Source organism: Oenanthe melanoleuca, chromosome 2 (genome assembly GCF_029582105.1).
Source record: "Oenanthe melanoleuca isolate GR-GAL-2019-014 chromosome 2, OMel1.0, whole genome shotgun sequence".
Classification (NCBI taxonomy): domain Eukaryota; kingdom Metazoa; phylum Chordata; class Aves; order Passeriformes; family Muscicapidae; genus Oenanthe; species Oenanthe melanoleuca.
In genome coordinates, this window is record NC_079335.1 from 50,377,112 (window position 1) to 50,399,572 (window position 22,461).

At 41.2% G+C, this 22,461-nt stretch overlaps 1 protein-coding gene across 7 annotated transcripts in view; it reads left to right on the plus strand.

Annotated features, from left to right (window-relative positions):
• The window catches only part of MTCL1 (microtubule crosslinking factor 1), a 102,453-nt gene that overhangs the window by 10,047 nt on the left and 69,945 nt on the right, over positions 1-22,461 (plus strand). For all 7 annotated transcript variants that reach the window (XM_056483655.1, XM_056483660.1, XM_056483661.1 and 4 more), the window contains exons 2-3: positions 1,703-1,927; positions 3,420-3,578. In XM_056483655.1, the coding sequence (XP_056339630.1) occupies positions 1,730-1,927; positions 3,420-3,578 (357 nt within the window). In that variant the 5' untranslated portion in view covers positions 1,703-1,729. The remainder of the gene's footprint in view (positions 1-1,702; positions 1,928-3,419; positions 3,579-22,461) is intronic.

Sequence of the window (22,461 nt, forward strand, 5' to 3'; positions counted from 1 at the left end):
CTCCTGCACCTGCCCCAGAGAGACTGTGAGACAGGATGCTCCTGCAGCAGAAATCTGAATATATTGAGAATGTACAGTGACATGAGGCTTGTGAGAAATTTTCTCCAGGGAGAAAGGCGCAGGGCCTGAGTGGGCTGTACTGGTGGCTCACTGGTGAGCCACAGCTGTAATTTTGGAAATAACAGGCCTTGTGTGTACCCAAAATTTATGCTAGCACAACTAATTGAAATTAAACCATAGCTGTATAAATACTAAAGTTTTTATACATGGATAGGATTTTGGTTAAGAGTAACACTGTAATTCTAACAGAGCTGACAAGGCTAAAGAACCCATCTACCCATCTTCCTTTGGTCAGGGCTGTGCTCAGGGACAAGATCTGCCCTGCATTTGTTATCAAAGCTCCAATGAAGCAAGTTTAATATGTCAGTCTGGTTGTGCCATGGGAAGGGGGAGTGGTTGAGAGGATTGCCAGGAGAGTGTGGGCAGATGTGTCCATGCAGGGACTGGACAGGGGTGGTTCAGCCAGGGGCAGGGGGGCTTTGTCAAGGATACTTCATTGCAGTGCCCTCTCCACCTGAGACAAGTGTGAAATATTCTCTGGCCACCCTTGGTATTTCAAGTGGGAAATAATCTTGGTATTTCAAGAGTGATTTACAGATCTGAAGTGAGGTCATGGTGCAGGTAGCCCCAGTACAAGTTTTCCTGGAATCTTATTTAAGTGCAGTTTTTCACAGAAAATTTGATCTTTATAATATCGAATGCAATTTTAAAGAAACTAATTAAAAAATTAATAGTTAATTTCAAATATTCTCCTACTGCCTCTTTTTCTTGATTTTGCCCCCCAACTTTGTTCAGTTTGTAGAATCATTTTTTTCTCTCATGCAGTAGTTGAATACCTTGTACCCCTTTGCCTAGAAGATCTTTATAACAGTTCCAGCATTGGAGCTCGAGTCACTCAAATGAATGGCAATGATAGAGCTTATCTTATTCAGCTGTAAATCTTTAATCTGACTTTAGAGAGCAAGTGCTACTCATGGTGTGATGTGGAACTGGGACAGATCATGATTCCCAGAAAAAAAAGAGCAGGTTATTCCCACGGGCAGGGTTTTGTTTTGTTCCTGTGGTTGTGTGATTGAGATGTGTGTGCACACAACAAAACCCCACTTTCTCCTGCACACAATCCACGTGTCCAGTGCACAGTGTTAGGTTCAGATGGGACAGCATTTCCTTATGGAACAGCTCAGTATTTTGTGTAAAGTAATTTGTTTTCCACTAAAAATTTCGTTTTTAGGAGGTGTTGGTTATAAAAAAGGCACACCACACAGAGATATTGAAGTACTTGCTTAAGTAAGTTTACTGTAGTCCAAGTAAAGCAAGGAATCAGTTCAAATAGTGGTAAAGTATTGTGCAGTTTTAATTTGAATTTGAGACGGTAAAATGAAGGTTACCAGTTTTGGGAGACATGAGCATCTGGTTTGTTTTTAATTATCAAAGCAGTTGAAAGAAATATGACAAGTATTCATTAATTTAGTTCAGCATAATTACTCTGTTGGGCTAAAACTTCTGTTCCTGTGACTTCTGGAGCTGCGTGCTGCAGTCTGTATCATTCCATTAATGTGGTATCCTAGCGAGCATGTTTCCTATTTTGCTCCCATGGGTGAGATTTAGAGGTATGATGGAGCACTGTTTTGACTTCTCACAGGATGAGCTGGATGAACTTCGGGCTGAAATGGAAGAAATGCGTGACAGCTATTTAGAGGAAGATGTTTACCAGCTGCAGGAGCTCCGGCGAGAGCTGGACCGGGCAAACAAGAATTGCCGCATTCTGCAATATCGTCTCAGGAAAGCTGAACAGAAAAGCTTGAAAGTTGCACAAACAGGCCATGTGGATGGAGAGCTCATTAGGAGCCTGGAACAAGATTTAAAGGTGGGTTGAGAGATTCATATTCGCAGCAACAGAGAGCAGACTGTGATGTGGCTCTCTGCAGTGGAAGTGAGGGTGACACATGAAACAAGCAGTAGTTCTCCAAACGTCACCACCAATTTCCTTCTGCTGTGGTGGAGAACAAATATTCGGCTCATTGCCTTAAAAAGATGTGTCAGTGAGCAAAAAAACATGTGTTCAGATTCAAAATGAAAGAAATACAGTCAAGTTACATTTCTGCATTTGAAAGATTTAAAGGGTCTTGTTTTACTGGCTTTACTGAAAACCTTAGTTTTGCAGTACTGTATAAACAAAACCTGATATGCTTTTTCCAGTTCATGCTGTTTCCTTCCTTTTCACTTCTTGCTTATGCCAAGTAACTGGGAAAAAACAGTCTTAAGTTACATTTCTTAGTGTCTAGTGAGTTGCTTGTAACAGGAGCAGACTCTTATAATATTTTTGTAGGGCAGAGAATCAAAATGCTTTTTCCCTACAAACACAAATACCTGTAAAAATTGTACTCATACTGAAACAGCTTTTGTATCTTTCAGAAATGCTTCCATCAAGATGAAGTAAAGCTTTGTATAGACATGATATTTACCTAGCTTTACTCATCTTTCTTGATATCTTGTGGCTATTTTAAATATATTTCTGTAGAGAAGCACTGCTTGCAGCTAGAATTATTAAGAATGCTGTACTTCAAAATGCAAAACATAAAACCTTCTGAAAGCAGAATGATTTGTTGTCAGCAGTGGAAATGAGAGTAACATATCAAGTCATCAAACCTTTTAAAATGTCAGATCTAATTTTTTATTTTATGATGGAAACCAAATTATAACCTTATAACAGTAGCAATGATACATTACTCAGTAAAAATCTTGTACCTAGATTTCAATGAAAAAAATATTGAGTGTTTTTATTACTGAGTTCTTGTAATTCCATAATTCCTCATCTTGTATGATGCATCACCTTTACAAATGTTTTTGGAGTAAATATCTATTCTTGTTAGGCTAGACTCAGAAAACCCAAGGTAGCATATATTTCTGTGCTTTCATATCTCTCTTGCCTAGTTGGGATTGCTGCTAGAGCAGCAAGTTTGTGTGGCTGTGACTGCTGCACACACGTAGCTTTGACTGCTGGCCTGTCAGCTCCATAGCACAATTCCTTGGCTTTGTTTGTGGGATGTGCTGGGACTTTGATGGGCAGCTTTGGTGTCTGCTTGTTTCCTCCTGCTGATCATGACATTGCCTTAGCATAATGTGTAGAGGGAGCTGGAGATGGGTAATCAAATATATTTTCATTCTGGATTTCTGTATTAGGAATGAATATTCATTTTGGTACTTGGAAGGCTTGGAGTGCTCCATCAACAGTGTCATAATTGAACTAAAAATCTCTTGGCTGTCTAGGGCTGTAATATGCTTCTTACTAGTAGGAGACATACTGTAGCTGTTGCTCCTTGTGGATGATCTTCATGCATTTGTGCTCTCTTGACCAGGTAGCCAAAGATGTTTCTGTCAGACTGCACCATGAGCTGGAGAGTGTGGAGGAGAAACGAGTTAAAGCAGAAGATGAAAACGAAGTCCTTCGGCAGCAAATCATTGAGGTGGAAGTATCCAAGCAGACTCTGCAAAATGAGCTGGACAAGTTAAAAGAGGTAAGCAATTGTCAGAAAAGCCATGCAGAGCAGTATTGCTGGGTTAGAATGGAAACTTGGCACACAGGTGTTTTAGACTAATTCTTACACAAAATGCTTGCTGATAGTGCTTGTACAATTGCCCCAAAGGTCTCCTTTGTTATGTGTCCCAGATACATCATCAGTAATTTAGAATCAATAGAGATGTAGATGAGTGATGCTCCACTTTTTGTCTGGGGCTTCTCACAGGGCTACTGTTCCATTTTTAACTGTCTCCTTAGAAACTCTCTTCCTGCTGGAGCAAAACTCTTTCTGATTTGACTCCCAGCTAGCTCTGGCTGTTCTTTACACAGACTGGGATTTCCACCTACTTGAAAGTCAAATGAAGTGTGCATGACTTGTCTCTGAGAGCAGGGCTCAGATAGGCAAGCCGCTGTTTTGGCTGGTACTCCTCAGTGGTGGAGCCACCAGCATGAGCTGGACAGCAGGAATGTGGCCTGTAATGCATAAATAACATTGCACTTCAGGCACAGAAACACTGTCTCTTGAGAAAAGAGATCATTTCAACTGGTGCTGACACACAGTCATACTGGGTGAAGTGATGATCCTTGGAAACAAGTGAGCTGAGGAACAGGGGACTGTAAAGGAAAGCCAAATACTAAGCACAGCTCTTTACTGGAGCCTACATCCCAATCTGCAGCAGTATTTCTGTTCTCTTAACAGTACAGCAGATTGGCAGCTCACAGTCCCTGCTCTGTTTTAAACCAGATTGAGATAGAGCATTTAAACATAATGAGGTAAGGCATTTATCCTCTGAGCCCTGGTCAGATTTAGAGAGCTGGTGCAATTATGTGTTATTTTAATCTTTCCAACATTACTTGCGAGTCAACTGGCACAAAGCCTGGCTCAGTTTTATAAGGACAGCTCCTATTTAATTTCTCTGTGTGTTTGAGTTATGAGTAGTCTAATGCAGAAATTTTGGAGTGTTTGTACCTAACAGAACAGATCATCAGCTGGCATACATATCAGTGTTGCTTTGATTAGTGGTGAATCTGACACAAAAGATAAAATCTGCGTCATGTTTTAGCTGCTCTTCCCGTTTCTCAATGTTATTTGTGAATGTTGTGCTAGCTGCACATGATACCATGTAACAGGGTCTGCAAAAACGCCATCTCATCCACAGTACCGAATTTATTCCTTGTTGTTGATTGATATGCAGATCCACTGGGGACTGCTTGGTGGTCTTGGGGTTCAAGCAGAAAGTAAATTGTGGGTGAGAAGTGAGGGAAAAATGCTCCAGCAATGCTCTAACAAGGCTGAATTTACCCTGCTGCTTAGGTTGCTGCAGCCTAGCTCTGCTGGGAAGTGCTGCTAAGTCAGCTGTGTCTCTGCTGGACTGCAGGATGAAGGGAATGCACCCTTACTTTGTAAGCGTTCCCTGGCCCATAGGAGGCAAAAGCTGGAGGGGAGATAGAAGGTAGAATGATGTGATGTATTCATGCTCATCTGGAGATAAAGCAGGCATAAGAGGGATCATGAGATGTAGTAGTAGTAGTAGAGATAGTCTGGTTTACATACCATGAGTTGTGGTTTCTCTGGCAGTCACAATTTCACAAGGTCAGAGGAGGTGAGAAGACGAGGTTGGAGTCCTTGGCAGGTCACACAAGGACAGATGAGCCAAAAGTTGCAGAAACACAACTATGCTGTGTGAGATAAGTGTGTGTTTGCAATGTTGATGACCTTGCTAAAAAAAAAAAAAAAAAAAAAAAAAAAATTCTTCATTCAAGATGTGTTCAAATAACTACCAGAAGTGGTGCCTCCTTAGGAACATTCAATGTGTGCAAGGGATGTATTATAGATGTGTCAGTGGGAAAGCCAGTTCTTTATATATCAGGACAAAAGTGACTCCAAAGCCATGTATCTTCTTCCCAGCCCACCCTGACTCTGCACCTTGTCTATCCAAGGGCTAGCAGTTAGAAAGAGCCTTTTCCTATCCAGTCCTGGAGCGTTGCCCGAGACCCAGTTAGACAGTGTTCACTCTCTGATATAGCTTGCTGCAACCATATGCTCATTCTCTGTAATAGCCTCTGCTATTCCTTATCATCAGATCAACAGAAAGGTTTTCTCACATCTGTGTTCGTATTTATTGTTAATTCAGTGCTAGCTTCTGCTTTGGCATGCTGTACAATTCCCTCAGGTCCCGTTCCTCACTGCAGTGGATGGCATACATGTTGATTATCTTTAATGTATTTTGCAGGCTGAAATGCCTTTAGGAATTGTACACATCTCTGAAAGCACTCTGTCTTTAAAGCCACCTTTGGTGTTTATCATAATCTTTTGAAGAATTTCTAACATTTGTTGTGTTTAGCACTGTTATATACTTTTTTACACTAATACCTGTTTTGATCTCCTGTGATATTTTCAACAGGACTTCTTAGGTATATAGACTTCTTCTATCTAAATGACATTTTTATTTCCTTAAGAAAGAAGCCTTGCAGTTTTAACTGGGAAATTATTTTTTGCCTCCTACTGACCATGTAATTTCAAGCTGTTGTATTAAATACATGTGAAAGAGACTCCTCTCTTTTCACTAAATAATATTTATCAGTGTGTCTTACTGTGAAAATAATCCTTCACAGTCCTCTCCTCTCCTCTCCTCTCCTCTCCTCTCCTCTCCTCTCCTCTCCTCTCCTCTCCTCTCCTCTCCTCTCCTCTCCTCTCCTCTCCTCTCCTCTCCTCTCCTCTCCTCTCCTCTCCTCTCCTCTCCTCTCCTCTCCTCTCCTCTCCTCTCCTCTCCTCTCCTCTCCTCTCCTCTCCTCTCCTCTCTCCTCTCCTGTGAATTGCTGCTAATGCACTTCCCTCCCCAGTCCCAGGTGCTTCTGGATTCCCATTCCATGACTCACTTTCAGAAGATTTTGCATAATCTATCATAACAGCATCTAGGCCCTTGTTCTGTTTTGGTATCTGCCAAATGCTCCCCATCAACAAAATATTCTGATTTTCACTGATTATGGGTTGATAAGGATGTTTAACAAATGCTTGTGAATTTTGTCCAATTCTGATGTCTTCCAGTTAGACATCATTCTTCTCTGAATGTCTTCAGCAGTATCCTGGCATTCACTTTGCTTACTCATGCCACTGTACTTCATTTTTTTCTTTCAGTTCTCTTAACCAAAAGATAATATAGTTCTTTCCTTTGCCATAATACTTCCATTTTTTTATTTCAGATTTTACTAGTTTATCACTGTTTATCATCTGCAATTCTTGCCTGAAATACTTTCACTGATTCTTTTGAAGATACTTCTTTCACTGGCTAATAATGTTTTCTCCCTGAATGTTTTTTAACTTTACTGACTGTAGCAAGTTTTTATTTTTGTGTGTCAGTCATCTCCATCTGCTGAAGCATTGATTTTTTCCATTATTTCATTCACCTACTTTTTCAGTTTTCATTTTTCAAATCTTCTCTTTCTGTCTTACTGTGAACATTTCAGCCGGTTTTGGGCCACCCTCTGATACATTTTTCTGTGGCATTCTCCATCAGACCTGCAGAGTTTTCCTACTGCTGTGAACACTTCTTTGTAGCATATCCTGGGGTGCTTCTGAGAACTGCCCCTTCTAGGAATTTGCTAGGATTTTCTGTGACTTAACAAACCTGCTTCCTCCTTACAGCTTTGGAAGCAGAGGCAGTGTGCCCTCTCAGATTTGATAAGAACACATATTCCTGCCAAGGCTTGCTTGCTTTTTCCTGGTGTTGTCTGGGTTATTAACATTGCCATTTGAGTCAGTTGGCTGCCAGGAGAGAAAAAAAATTACTCCATCACTAACAAATTACCTCAGCAACATCACTGCAACTGTCATTTCCCCTTTTCTCATATCCTAATGCACCCCATGAGAAATATTGATGTATGTTAAGAGTTTTTCTCAATCAACCAACCAGAAAACATTCAGAACACTTTTTTCCAGAGTTTCCTTTCCTTTGCAAATTTTTGCAAAGCCCTTTCCAAATTCTCTTCTGAGCATCTACAAATCAGAACTTTTCTCAAAGGCTTGACAACAACAAGTGGGTTTTCTTTGAGAACTTGATACCTCCACTCAACACCTAACTCACCCCAAACATCATTTCCCTGGAGCCAGAAGGGCATCTTTAAGGAATTTCTTCCTGATATTTCCTCAGGAAAGATACTTCACAAAAGGATGATCTATATTTAGCCTAAGTGTAAACAACTAGGAAATCATGCTTGGCAAGTGTTGGGGGTCTTTATACACAGCAATCATTAATTCCATTGCAAGCAATGCCTTTCTGAGTAATCCTGTCTCTGAAAGCTCTATACCTGGGGAAGAACACATCATTTTTGCTACTTACTGAAGAAAAGCACTGAGGTGGTACAGGACCAGCTCCTGTTCCCATGAGGAGAATGAGTTGGCTGCTTGTTGGCAGCTGCTATACATGTATTTTCCCATGTCCTTTGTCTGGGTTTGGTCTGGTGAGCCAGGCTAGAGAATGAGGCAGAGCTGTGGCAGCACTGACACTGCTGGGGAAGGGCAGACAAAGAGAGGGGAGGAATAAGGTCAGGGGTAGCAGCTGCTGAAAGGTTTGATGTGAGGACCATGAAATGGGTTAGCCAGGAAGGAATGACAATTGTGTAACTGGGAAGAAAGGGGCATTGATTGGTTGTGTGTTGGCCATACTGAGCAGGTGACAGTCCTTCTGGCCACTGAAAGCAGAAGGACCAGAGGGGGACAGACTGGAGGTGTGGCTTTGTGTCTTGGAAGGACCTCTGCTATAGCAGCAGCTTCCCACATGACACTGAAGTTTTCTTGGTCAGCTCCTCACTTGAAATGCTTCAAGCCCTTCAGGTTGTTGGGACCATTGGAGACCCAAGTGCTGCTCTCTGGGCATCTTCCCTCAGGAAACCACTTCCAGCTGATGGAGGGCTCTGGCTGCAGATCATGTTCATTGGTGTTTTTACAAATAAGGGTAGAGGCAAAAGGCAAGAAATCCTGTTTCCATTCATTTCTGCTTAAGAGGAGAGAAGTACAGGTGCTCTGGCCCTAAGTAACATCTCCAAGGTGTCTCTTCAGGACACAGACTGGGATGAGAACCAGCACCTACTGTAAATGGGCTTTCCCAGGTTACCTGTGGGCGTTTTAGGGCACTGACTTCTATAAATGCTCTTTCATCCAGGAGCTTTGCTGGCTTTGGATGGTGTAATGCCCAAGCTTATTCTCTGCTCCTCCCCTGCAGCACCTGATTTTTGGGGCACTGTTCAAGAGCTGCTGCTATTAACAGTTTAAGAATTTTTTTTGTTAAAATATTTGTTTAACAGTGAAAAGCTACATTCATAAGCTTATAAAAATGATAGAAATACACAAGATAAGTTGATAAGTCTTTCAGACATAATATTTTGAGACAAGTTTTGCTCCAAAGTGTGAGTGCAGTACTCACAGTTTAACATCAATCAGTACTCAGTTTAACATCAATAGGGGTGGAGAGCATTTTGCTCACAGAAGAATTTAGCTCTATAAGCATAATGAAAATTTGGAAGCTGCTGTGTGTGAAATCTGGAGCTGAGTGTGACAGTGATTTTCATTGCCATGAACCTTGTAAGTAGGGCAAAACACATGCTGCATGTGTGTAAAGTGTGATTATTCCAATCTGAAATCACATTTCCCTCTTTTTGCTCTGATATAAATATATAGATCTGGTGGTGCTACACAAGCGGTACAGAAATTATTTTTGGTAAAAACATACCTGTTTGCATAAAACATTGCCCTATGTTTTCACTAGCTAGGAATTTATACATACTTATTAAAGTGGCATGTAATGTTTTTCAGACATTTTTCAAATAAAATTTACTCACAGAAGTAGGGATATACTGTGAAAATTCTTTGATTTTTGCAATACATAACCTTTTTTTAGCTATATTTTTATTTTTTATATATTTTTAGCTTTTTTTTAGCACTATGTTGACTCAATAACCCTGTTTGAAATTTAGTGCTTGTGCCAGTTTTAAGTAATGAACTCCTATGCAATAATCATAACTAAACCCATTAACTGAATGAAAGTTTTACCACAGCACCATTTTGTCTCCAATATCTTTTATCCACTGTGATAAATAATAAATTGGTACCTACCCACAGAGAATGATTTATACTTGTTATGGCATTTCAGGAACTTACAGAGAGTGAAATGGGCTGCTCCTCCTTGGTAGGAGGCAATGCATGGGAATGGATCTTTCTGGACTCAAAAAACATAGTAGTTAGGAAGCAAACTTTTTTTTTTTTTAATTAATTATATTATACATTTTCTAATCCACATTTCTTTTTAGAAATTGAAAAATATCTTTAAACCAAATGACCCCTCAAATTTTCAAAATGTTTTGTGAAAGTCTCTTATGTTGTAAATGTGCCTCCCTGAGCAGTATCTGCATTATGAAATTAAGATTTATGATTTACCAAAGAACTTGCCTTCAAGCTCCAATTAGTCTTGATTTTCTAGATATTTGCTGTTTGTCCAGACTAGCCAGCAATCATCTGACACTACTTCCAAATCCTGTTATAACCTTTGAAGTGAGTGATTTTGAGATAAAGTAGCAGTGATTCTGCTGATCAGATCCAGAGATCATGCAAAATCCTTTCTCTTCTGTTACTCAGCCTGAGTTTCTCATCCCAGACATCCCAGGGTTTCTGCTGACTCACCCCCTTCATTACTCCCAAATACTTTGAGGGACCACAACTGGCCTCTGCATATAGTGAAATTATGTTTAAGTGATGGCATTTACAGCAGGAAAAATTACCTACCATAGGTGCATGATGTCTAGGTACTGGTTAGTTATAAGGAAACATCTTTGTATGATTAATGAAATTTCTCCATTCTCCATTGACCATGCATTTTTCTTACTACATAGCAGAAGTCTTTTGGTAACTTTTTCGATAGCAGATACTGGCATGGAGAAGCTCAAATAGTGTATCAGTCTCCCCATCCTCCACCCAGTTACCAAAAATAATCCTGCTGTCTGTCACATGAGCTTCAGCAGTGACAGTGCAAACAAACTGTAGTCTCTGTGACACTTCAATTTCAAAAATACCTTCTTTTCTATTAATTCCTTCCTTTAATATATCCTAATATAATTAAAGGTTTTCCTCAGCAAACCCTTGAAAAATATTGGTAGCAAATCCTTCAAGTGCTCTTCTGGGGGAAAAATAAGTGCATGCTCTCCATATTCTAAATTGTTTTTCAACTGGGGCAGAAGTCCTAGGTGAAGATAGTAGCCTTTGTTTTCCTTGCCAAGGTGTGGTGTGGACAAGGCTTTGTTTCAGGAGAAGTGAAGTGTCACAGCATGCTGCTGTTTCTGAGGACAGAAGCTGTGATGAAAAGCTGGAATATGCACAACTAAATGCATGCTGAAGTTGATTAGGTGCACCCCTCCTCCTTCCACTCTTCTGAAACTAATTCAGATCAGCAACCATCTGGCAGCTGTTCCTGTGGAAGTGTCCTGCAGTGTTTGGGGTGGAGGTGGATACCAGAGCACTGTAGGTTCAGAGATACCTCATGCTCAGAGGAGCCAGCACAGATCCCAGTGAATGTAGCCTTGTGCATATCAGCTGAAGGAGAATTGTGTGCAAACCTGTAAGAAGCTCTCTTCACTTGGTGCTCAGTGCAGAGCTGGCATCAGTGGCCAGCTCAGTGCCACACTCCTGGAGGCACAGCTTCCCTGCCACCCTTTGGCTGGCTCCTGGAGAGCGGGTGCCAGCTCCTTTCATCTCACATCACCAGTAACTTCATCCCAGCAGCTGGAGCTCTGGTGGCAGGATGGACAGGAGGGAGACACAGTCTGTCAGGGTGAGAAGAGGAGCTTTGTGAGATGCAGAGGTTCTAAACAAGTTTTCCAGACTGCCTGTGGTTTTTGTTGTGATGGTGCTGCACTTAGGAATGCTGTCATCCATGGGGATGCTATTGCCTGGAAATGCTTAGCAAGGTGAAAAAAAAGTCAGAGCTATTGATTTTTGTCCTTCTTTGAAAGGGTTACTTGATTATTTTTCTTCTGAAATTAATTATTTAGACTTGCTTCTCTAGCTCTATTTTTAAAAGGAGAACGTAACTTATTGCACAGATAACTTATGAATTATTAACATTGCACTACTCAAGCTGTCAGAGGATGAATGAGGGGCAAAGATCTGACTGTCTTGGCAAGTTTTCCATTGCCACATGCTATGGCACTGGACTTTTCCCTTTCCCTATGCCTGGCACTCTGCAGGTAAGCCTGGTTCCAGTGTCCAAAGCCTGGCTGGCTGAAAGGCAGCCCAGCTTGGCAGAGTGCCACATATTGCCTGGATCTGTCAAGAATTTCTCCGTTCCTCTGAAAGGGAAAAATGGAGTCAGCTGGTGCAAGTAGGTCAGGAAAAGGGTTTAAGTGGTAAAGAGGTGGAATTAAGCAGTTGTGACCCTTCAAGCAACTTCTAATCAGCACATTTTGCTGTTCTGGGTAAACAACCTGTTTCCTCAGGGCACAGATGAAGATACTTTCACCTATCTTGCCCTTTTTGCAAACCCAGTCCATGCCAAAGAGGTGGTGTGTGTAGTATTTCAGCCTCTCTCTCATGCCCACAGGAGTGATCCTCACACCCCCAATGGTTTTGCCAGCAGTTATATCAGCTGGGAGCTCTCTCAAGCTTAGGATGTTTTTTCCCCTGTTCCTACACTCAGCCTGCCGAAAAATGCCTGGTGAGGAGACAGTATCTGTTTTGTGGGAGGGGGCATGGCAAAGCCTTCACTTGATTTGGGTTTGGGTTTGATATGCCTTGCTGTGAGAAAGCCTGAAGTTCCTTTAAGCACCCATAATTCCTTCTAGAAAAATGACACAGTCTGCCCCATGGGTACACTACTTGTGATGTCTCTGTTTCCTTTTCTCTGCTGCATATTTTGTCACAAGATGGAAGCTCTAGCCGAAATGAATACAAAAATCACAAGATATTCGTACCCAAATTTTAGGTCTTGCTCCAACCACAGTAGCCAGAGCTGGGGAGGGTAAGCTGTGCTGATATTTAGGGACATCAGCATAATGCGGGCAGCAGAAGCACAGGGATCCATCTGAGACTGACAGATGCACGTATTGGTCTATTTAAGGCCTCTTTCCCAGGGATCACTCCAAAATAGTTACAGCCCAATCTCTCCAGCGTGCTCTTGCCTCAGTCAGCTGTGCCAAAAGAAAGTGGGTCTTGTGCAGAGATTGGTGAAGGCAGCTCACCTCATTGTCACTGCGTGCAGAGTTCAGGATAAATTCCCATCCCTGAGTTCAGTGGTGTCCAAACAACACTTTGAAGGGATCAAGGAGGGAATACACTTATTAAATAATATCATAAAACAGTTCTAAGGCAGATGCAAATCTGAAAACCTTTAAATTCTTTTTCTCATTAATGTTTTTCATCATATATATTTTTTCTAGAAAAAATAATTGAGGATTTGTTTTGTTCATCTCTTCTTTTAGTTTTCAAGAGATTAGTCCTTCACAGAATAGAAGAATCTAAATGTCTTCTAGTCCAACCTACCTTCAATGAACAGGGACATCTTCAACTAGATCAGGTTGTTCAGAGCCCCAGTCTGACCTTAAATGTTTCTAGGAATAGGGCATCCACCACCTCTTTGGGTGTCCTGGTTTAGGGCAAATTTGGGAGGAAACCTTCAAGTGAAGTCTCTCTAGAAAGGAAATTCAAGCAGCCCCTCCCTCCCACTGGTTCAGGAAAGATTTCCTTGGAGAAAAGTGGAAAAAACCTGTTTATTATATCATGTTTATTCAAACATGAAAAAATTAATAATATTAAGCAATGGAAACTCTCATTGCTCTGAAGAGATGGCAAATTCAGAAAAGTCCTTCTGTGGATCAGAGAGAGAGGGAGGGTCTTTCTCATGGGTGTAGCCTCAGCTTTCCCTGTGTCTCTCTGGGGTTTGGGTCCCATGTCCTGGCCACAGGGCAGCTTGGGGGGCCCTGGATGATAGTCCTGATGTTCCCAGACTGAACAAAAGCTGAACAGTTAATAAAAACCTTCTAGCCTCAGCTAAATAAAAACTAACTAAAAGCAAAGGAGAGCTCTCCCGCTGTCCATGTTGCAGAAAACACAGTCTGTGAGAAGGATGCAGGAGAGCAAGTGCAGGTTCTGCAAACAAACTGAGCACTTCTTCTGCCCCCTTTCACTCTCAGAATCAGTCTCAAAGGTGCAGAACTTAATATCCAGCATAAACAGAACAGAAAACTGGGGATACAAGCATAAAGTCATCCTAGGACACTGGCCAATCTGTTTCAATGTTTCACCACCCTCATCATAAAAAATTTCTTCCTTATGTCCAATCAAAATCTATCTTCTACTACTTTAAAACCTGTACACCTTATCCTATTGCAACAGGCCTTACTGAAAAGCCTGTCCTCATTGTTCTAATAAGACCCCTTTAATTTTAAAAGACTGCCACAAGGTCTCTGCAGAGCCCTTCCATCTGGACATTGAGCCATTGACCACTGCCCTCTGACTGTGACCATCCAACCAATGCCTCATCCATGAAACAACACCCATCAAATCTGTGTCTCTCCATTTTGGAGAGAAGGATGTTGTGGGGAACCGTGCCAAAGGCCTTGCAGAAGCACAGGTGACATCTGTTAGCTCTTCCCTTGCCCACTGATGGTCACTCCATCACAGACCATCAGGCAGGACGTGCCCTTGGTGAAGCTGTGCTGGATGTCTCCAATCACTTCCCTGTCCTCCATGTGCCTTAGCACAGCTTCTAGGAGGATCTGTTCCATGATCTTCCCAGGCACACAGGGGAGGCTGACAGGTTGGTCATTCCCAAAGTCCTCCTTTCTAAAGGAATCATCCTGCTTTTCCATTGCCATGCTCATGTGTCTTTTATGATGAATTTACTAATTAATTGATTATTCCCAGAACAGAAGATGTAGTGCATACTGCCACAGGCATCATAAACTAAGGGTAATTATAGGGGAAAGTTCCTATAATAGTTGGGGAGGAGCTGAAATGTAGGTCCTACATTACTTGTATGGATGTGAAAGGGTGGGAATCACTTGTGGGATGGAGCTTCCATGACCATTGTATTAAAACCACTGATGGTTGTACCTTGACCATTATCAATGTATCAAAATTGTAGAATGATAGCTATTATACTCTCCACTGTTGTGGTGAGCTGTCAGAGTATGTGACTACAGTTTCTGGATTACCTTCACAAGAGAAAGGAAAAAGAAATTAGGGTTAGTTTCCTCAAAAAATTAGTGAGGCTATATCTTTGAAATGCACACCACTCCTCCATTTTGGTGTCCTCCATCTCCTCTGATGGCAAACAGATCAGCTTTCCTCTCTCCCCTTCTACAGGTCCTTCCTTGGTGGGATTCCCTCATCTTCTGTTCCTTTCTTTTCTTCTTCACCTTAGGTTTTTCCTCACCATTTTTCAGGTAGGAATGCTTAGTTGAACACAAAATTCTCTAGTATATGCAAACCAGCCCTTGAGGTTAGGAGCAGCTGAGATGTGCAGGGCTTCACACACAGCTTGGGACAGCAGACTGCTGCTGAGGGCTGAGCTACACTATTTGGAAAGTTATTTTACAGCTGCTGCCAGAAGCTGCTCCTCTAGGTCAGGACTTCAAGCAAGGAAAAAAAAATCTTTAAACAGGAAGCTTTTTCTGCTATTTATGGTTCCACCTGCTCTCAGTCTCCCTGAAAATACTGTGAGAACATTCCCATGGTGGGATAATTTGTCACTTCCATTCTGGGCCTGACTGTAGTAAGTGCAAAAAACCAAACAAAATGGAAAACAATATGCCACTGATAATTAAAGTCAGATTGGGTTTTATGCTATAGTGTTGATTTCACTCTTGGGTAAAGTTTTGCATCTGTTCAGTTTTGTTTGAGTGAATAGTCCACCACTTTACACAGTCATAGAGGAGACTTTAATTTAAATAACACAAATTCAGAGATGTGTCTTGCTTCTCTTGGACACAGCTCCCGAAAAAATAACCATATGTAAGAAATTGTGTATTCTTTGGGGGGAAAATGTAAATAATAGAAAGGGTTCCTGTGGTTCTGCACAGGAAGATGAGGCTTTGGCACTCCTGCAGCTGCCTTTCATTGAACATTGTTTTGTGCTATCAGGTTGTTGGAAAAAACAGAAACATTGCATCAATTGCTGTCCTTCTGAGCTGGTGTGAAAAACCACTGTGGAGAACTTTGGCACTGTTGTTTCTGTGCTACAGGATGATCAAGAGAAAATTTGACAGTAATTTTCTTAGTCAAAGGGAAGAGGGAGCCTTTGGGGCTGAGCAATTTGGATATGGACATTTCACACATGCTTTGTGTCTTCATGGATGCTTTCCTTAAAAGTGAGAGCAAGAGGAAGGCTTTGGATAAATGTACCACAGGTATCCACCACTTAATGCTCCACAAGAAGCACCATACTTCTTCAGAGAGTCTGGTATAAAAAGAAATATTTATGTCATCCTGCTACATGATTTTTCACTGTGAATACAAACCAAGAGAGAGGGAAAAAAGAAAGCCCTTCTGAAGGCTTCAGTTTCCTCAACCAACCAGCATCTAATTCTCAGTGTATAAAGATTGACAGTGCTTTCCAGGATTGCTAAAACCAGGTACTAATAAAGGCATTTTCACAACTAAACCTGACAGTCTGTTAACTGGTTTTAAAAGTGGGTGTTGATTGGATCCTGGCACCTTTTCTCCAGGTCATCAGCCGACATAATTGAAGTGGACACGAGCACTAATTGGAATGCAAGGTTGTCGTTCTTGTCATATTATAATCTGGGCTTTAAAATCTAAGCCATTTTGTCTTCCCTTTCCCATTCTGCAACTGATTTGCTTTCTCACTTGTACCCTCCAGCTCTTGCTCTGAGCTCCTGGTTTTACTTGGCAGCTCAGAGAGGAGAAGGGGAAGAATATGAGAGATTTCCTCCTGGGCAATCAGGAGAGGAAATAATTCAGATAAATTGCCCACCACCAAAGGCTCATTTTACTTGTTTCGTATGAAGACCTGCTGGGTGAAGAGGATGTGGCAGTAACCACTTGGAACCTTGTGATGGGAAATGAGGAATAGAAAGCCTTGGGATAATGCTGATTTAGCTTTAATTTTCTATTCAGGGGCTTCTTGTGTTGCAAGAATCTACTGCTCATACATGATTATCCATAATCAAGACATTTCAAACAAAGCCATTAACTGAAATATTTCTAGTCTACCTCTGAAATTCATAATGAAGGTTTAAAACCTTAAACCAGATTGGCAGGTTGACATTTCCAAGAATTGTTTTTGCCATGTAAAACTGCTAGCATAAAAGAGATTCAGCATCATTAAGGATTTATTGAGCTTCTATTTTCTCCATTAAAGTACTGACTATTATTTTCAAATGAAAGATGTACCACAATGAAATCATTAGTGACTGTGCATTTAGGGATTTTTTTTACAGCATTCCAAACTATTATAGCCCGGTAGTCAATCTCTGCCAGCATGACATGCACAGCAGTAACAACTTATCTTTTCCTCTTTGATAGGATTTGGATAATTTGACCAAAAGTGAGCAGATATCAGAATGTCATGATGATCATAGCTACTTGTGGTTCTTTTTTTTTTTTCTTTTTTTATGAACATGGGGCAATAACTTTGGCTTTTTACTTTGTTTTCATTCTTTAATTTTAGACCCTCTTTTTTTTTTTTTTTTTTTTTTTTTTTTTAATCATGACTGAGTGTGTGTTACAAACACAGCCTTGGGGAGTGAGATGATGAAACAAAAAGTTAAATATCTCATTACTGCCCAGGTAGGGAAAAATATGTCCATGTTAAGCTTTATAAGAGTTTAGCATTCAGTTCCCAGGAATTTTGAAATATGGGAGAAACTGATGACAATATTTACATATTTACAAGGGATTGGGGGTAAGAGAATTGGGCCTTGAGAGGAGTCAAAGGTCTGATTTCTGTGTGCAGTTTTTAAAGAGAAACTTTTAAAAAGAAAACTGTGGTAAGGTCAAGTCAAGCCTTCACAGGGAACAGTGGCTATCTCCAGAGGCAGACTTCCAGGTGAAGAGCTTTTTTCTGTCTCAAATTGTTGATTATTCTTGGAGACCTAGTTAATAATTTAGACTAATGCATATGTATCAAAGCACCCAATATTTTGGTTTGATGTCCAACAGTAAACAAGTGCCTGAGGTTTAATGAAGTATTTTGACTGCAGCTAAATCAAATATGAAGGCTGCAGTATCTTGCAACTGTGGATACTCTCAAAAGTTAGCTAAAAAATACTTTGATTTTTTTGGTCTTGTGGTAGAGTGCCTATTCCTATTCCAGCCACCACACAGTCCCTTTTCCCCATATGTGGTACCATTTTGTCTGCTCCAGACTGTCAGTCCAGCACTGTGGCAACAGCTAATGAAAATAAATCTGGACTAGGTGAGGTTGAGCAGTGAAAAGTTTAAAAGGTATTTCTGTTCTTGCAAATGGTGTTTGATCAAGCAGACCTTCAAGGTAGATCTGTTTCAAAGTACTTTTTGAGTACTTTAGTACTTTTTAACTGCCAGTGCTGCAATCTCTGCATGGAATGAGGTTTGTTTGCAAACAGCAGTAAGAAAAGGTCCTGCTGACAGTATTCCTTGGCATGGATTGGCTGTTCTCTACTATGACAAGCAGAAATAGCCTCTTGCAACTGCACATCTGAGGGCACTGGCCAACCCACCAGCTTCTGCCTTTGGTAGGAGGTAATTTGTTCATCTGCCAGGAGGAATGGAAGAGAACATGTCTCCTTTCCTTTCTTGCCAAGCAACGTGTACAAATATTCCTCCTGCAATCACCTGATCTGCTGTGCACCTGGGGCAGCTGCTTGCCTACTCACAGATACACCAGCTGCAGGTGGCTGCCTCTCCTCTGCTCCTCTTTGGAGCCTTTGCTGGATGAGGGACACTGGAGACAAAGACTCCAAGTGAAAATTCACCTGTGACAGTGAAAGGATGTCTTAATTCTCAGAAGATTTAATAGCTATCTGAGGCTGTGTGCATGCTCTGCATTTTGTCTCACAATTGTCAGAAAATCAGAGTTTTCATGAAAGGGAAGCAGAAGGAGGAAGGAAATTATAATGCCCAGATTTTTAGAGAGTGATGGCAGAAAGGGTAAGATTGTGGAACAGAACTGCTCTTTCAGATATAAAGCTTGATAAATTGCTTCAGCATAACGATGCTCATCAGAAGAAAGTGAGTAACAGAAAAAGAATGTAATTTCAATTATGCCATAAATTCACTTTTGGCTAGCACAAACAGCTATCAGAGGTCAGACAGAATTTCCTTTCTAACCTTAATGAAATATAAGCACTCTGATTTTAATTTGCAATTGGGGTTTCTTCTCTGGTGCAGCAGAGGTTGGGAAACACTGTCCCTCTTTTTTTATTTTGCATGAAGTCTATTTGCTTGGAAGCATTCCTCTGTATTAATAAATCCCTGTTTTTTTACTAAGTGAATTTCCTGTGATGATCTCATTATGTTTACAGCATTTCTTGCAGTGCTGTAAACAGCAACTGATGCCTTGTTTTCATTTTTGGGTGTGGCAGGGAGCAGCCACATGCAAACTGCTGGTGAGCCACATCCAGGGAGCCCAGTCTAAGTCTGAGACTCCTTTCAGGCAAGGCAGATTCACTGCTAATGCCATCAGCCTTGAGGACTGTCTCCACTGGGTTCCAGGGGGATTTAAACAGTAGTGAGAAAAAATAAATAAAGGAAAGACTATGCTAAAAATTAATTCAAAGTGTTACAGATACAAGAAAGAAAACAGTCCTTGAGAAAAAAAAATATCCTGATTGCACAGTGCTGTTGTATATGCAAGGATTTTGAGCACTTTTACTCAAATTTTTAGCCAGTATAACTGCTTCAAGTACTAGTGGCTCTTTCATAATCACAAAAATGAAAAGAAGGAATTTCAGAGTGTTTACTGACATTTAGTAATGTGTTTGGGGCTATCTAAATGTTTTTAGTCAGAGGCCCTCACTGCAATTTCAGGAAATTACATCATGAAGTTATTTTCTCTGTGTGATTTACTCCAGGTATGCTGATGGGAGAAAGATAGGCACAGGATTATTTAAAACATATACTACTTTTTGTCTGTTTGTGTGCTCTTGATCTCCTGAATGGGCATTGGGCTTCAAGGCCTAATTACTATGCAATAAATTCTTATTCTTTAACTACTACTACAGTAGTATGTTCAGGAATATGTTTGAAAGCAGCTTTGTATTTTATTTTATTTTTTTCTGATTAGAATTGTAATATATATGTGTCTGCCTAAAGAGTTATTGTCTGTGTTGGGTATCCTTTCACTGGCTGCCCTCCAAATCACAGCTCTCAACAGCAATCTCTAAACCCCCATCATCTCTCCTTGGTGTTTACTGTAGGAAAAATGTTTCTGCTGCTGACTTTGCTTCCCCAGTCTAAGACAAAGTGACTTTTATACTGGCACAAGAGTTGCCAGAGGCAGAAGCTATTACAGAATAACTTGTTGGGTAGACAGCATAAACAGGTCACCAGCCTGTGAATCTCACTGCTACATGATTATCACTGAAGGGCAAGGATTTAGGAGAACTAGGCATGCATCTATATAAAGTGAGCAGCCAGACCTGTCATACAAGTGCAAATATTGCCACCAGTTTTAGGAATGAAGGCAACACTTGACTTAGAATTTAAGCACACATTGAATTTGAGGTTTACCTGGGATCCCATTAGCTTGAAGGGATTTCCTGCAGAACCTTCTTCTTTCAGGCACTGTCAGTGATCATCCCCAGCTTGCTTCCCAAAGGGAACATGCAGGTGTCTCTCAGTCTGACATGCATAACCTTGCTAAAGCATACTCGTTGAAGCTGAGAAGCTTCACAGCCCCTGTTAATCCTAACAGAAGGGATTATATCTGAATCAGCCCTAAAATGAAACTCCAGTTTAATATTCTTCCTTCATCTGAGCTCTTAGAAATCCTCATTCAAATGTCAGGTGTCCATTTCTGTATGTGTTTTGACTTTAAAATTGTATTCTCAATACAGCTTCCAGACATGGCTGGCTTTTCTTAGTTGATGCCTATCTTCTGCTCAGGAACTTTAATTAAATATAGCCCATCCCAATAATGCAGTTGCTTGTGCAATTTTTCTCTGACAAAATAAATTACAGTAGGCTATATCATCTTGCTGCTTACTTATGGAATTTTTTTTAATGGAAATTGCCAGATCAACATCTAGTCAGTAATTCAACTGAAATGCCTTTACTTTTCATATTTTCTCCCAAAGGCAAGTGAAGGAAAGAAAATATTACAGATTTTCTGAGAAACCTGAGAGTCCAGTTTTTTAGATGGTGTGTGGTTTTGAGAAGTCTTTTTAGCAAGGTTTACACTGCCATCATGGATGAGTAAGACTAATCCTGGCTGTAATAAAATAGGATTTAGTGGTGCTCTGTGTCTTCCCAGCAAAGTTGGAGCAACAGGATTTGTGTGGGTAGGTATGTGAGAGGAACAGCTGCATAACAGATCTGTAGTCACTTGTGGGCTGCAGCATTGTTGGGGGATTTGGGCTCTGGGGTGTGCAGGGAAGAGCTGCCACTCCATGCCAGACTTGGGCAGTTCCTTCTCCAGGGCATGGAGGGAGGGACACGATGGGGCAGAGCTCAACACTGCCCTTTGGGCGTCGCTTTTTGTGCTGGGATTGGAGAGGTGAATCTAGCAGGGGGTCAAGCTCCATCCTGGAATTTGTGTAGTCCTTTTCTTTGTCCACTGAAACATGTTAAAAAACATCCTCCAGAATTTCACATGCTTTGGACCAGAGTTATATAAAATCTATTGGTCCCCCTTTTACATTTGTCAATATATTGTAGACAAAACAGGAGCAGTAAGTATAACTGGGGCATAGGAGTTTTCTCACACAGGTGGAAACTGGAAGGAAGGAATTTGACCAAGTGCTGTGTGTGCAGGTTGGTGCCACTGCTGAGGAATTGAGATGAGGACAAGAACTAATCCCATGCCACTTCGGCACTGCTGAGAAAGTTCAATCCAGGAGATTTTTTAAAATTTATTTTATAGTATTCAGGAATTGCAACTGACCCACTTTCCATCTTGCAGTGCCTGCATTCATGCTCCTGCTGCTGCTGGGAGCCAGTCACTCACCCAGGTTCACTGGGATGGTGCCTGTGTGGGACTGCACACCTGCTGGATTGGGAGCAGGGAGCTCCCTCTGGCCCAAAGCCACCCCTGAGCCCAAACTGTGTGGCACCCCTGGGAAGCAGCAATGCACCCATCCCTGCAAAGGCAGCATCCATTGTGTCCTTCTTCTAATGCTGCCCTTCCTGAAGGATTGCTCTGTTAGCCTAGCAGCACCAGGCTTGGAGCAGCATTGCTGTTTGCACCCAAAACAGCCCCAAGCCCAGGCAGGAACCATTTTTCTCAGTACCAGATGGGAACAATGGCAGTCTTGAAATTAGCCTTGTGGCCATCTTTGGGGGTAGGATTGATTTAGAAGTCCTTGTGCATGTTATAGGCTAGGTGATGCCATGAATGATCTGGAAGTTGAAATCTACCTGAGAAGAAAGTATGTCCATCCTATCACATGAATCCATTTGAATCTAGTCAGACAGAGGAGGTTTGATCACTGATTTGCAAAGATTCATTGGGTTAGTGGTGAGATGCAATTTTGTTGTTCCTCAGGAATCTGGTATGCTTTGTGTGTGTACTTCTGGTTCATGTACATTGTGTTCTGTGGGAATTGAACTGGTAGATGCAAAAGGTGATATGGGGAGTTCTTTACCAAAAAGTTGGGAAAGGCAGAAAAACTGAAAGTTTGAACTTCCTTGGAGGCTATTCCTTTGAGCTAATATTCAAGGATTTGGAATAGCAGGA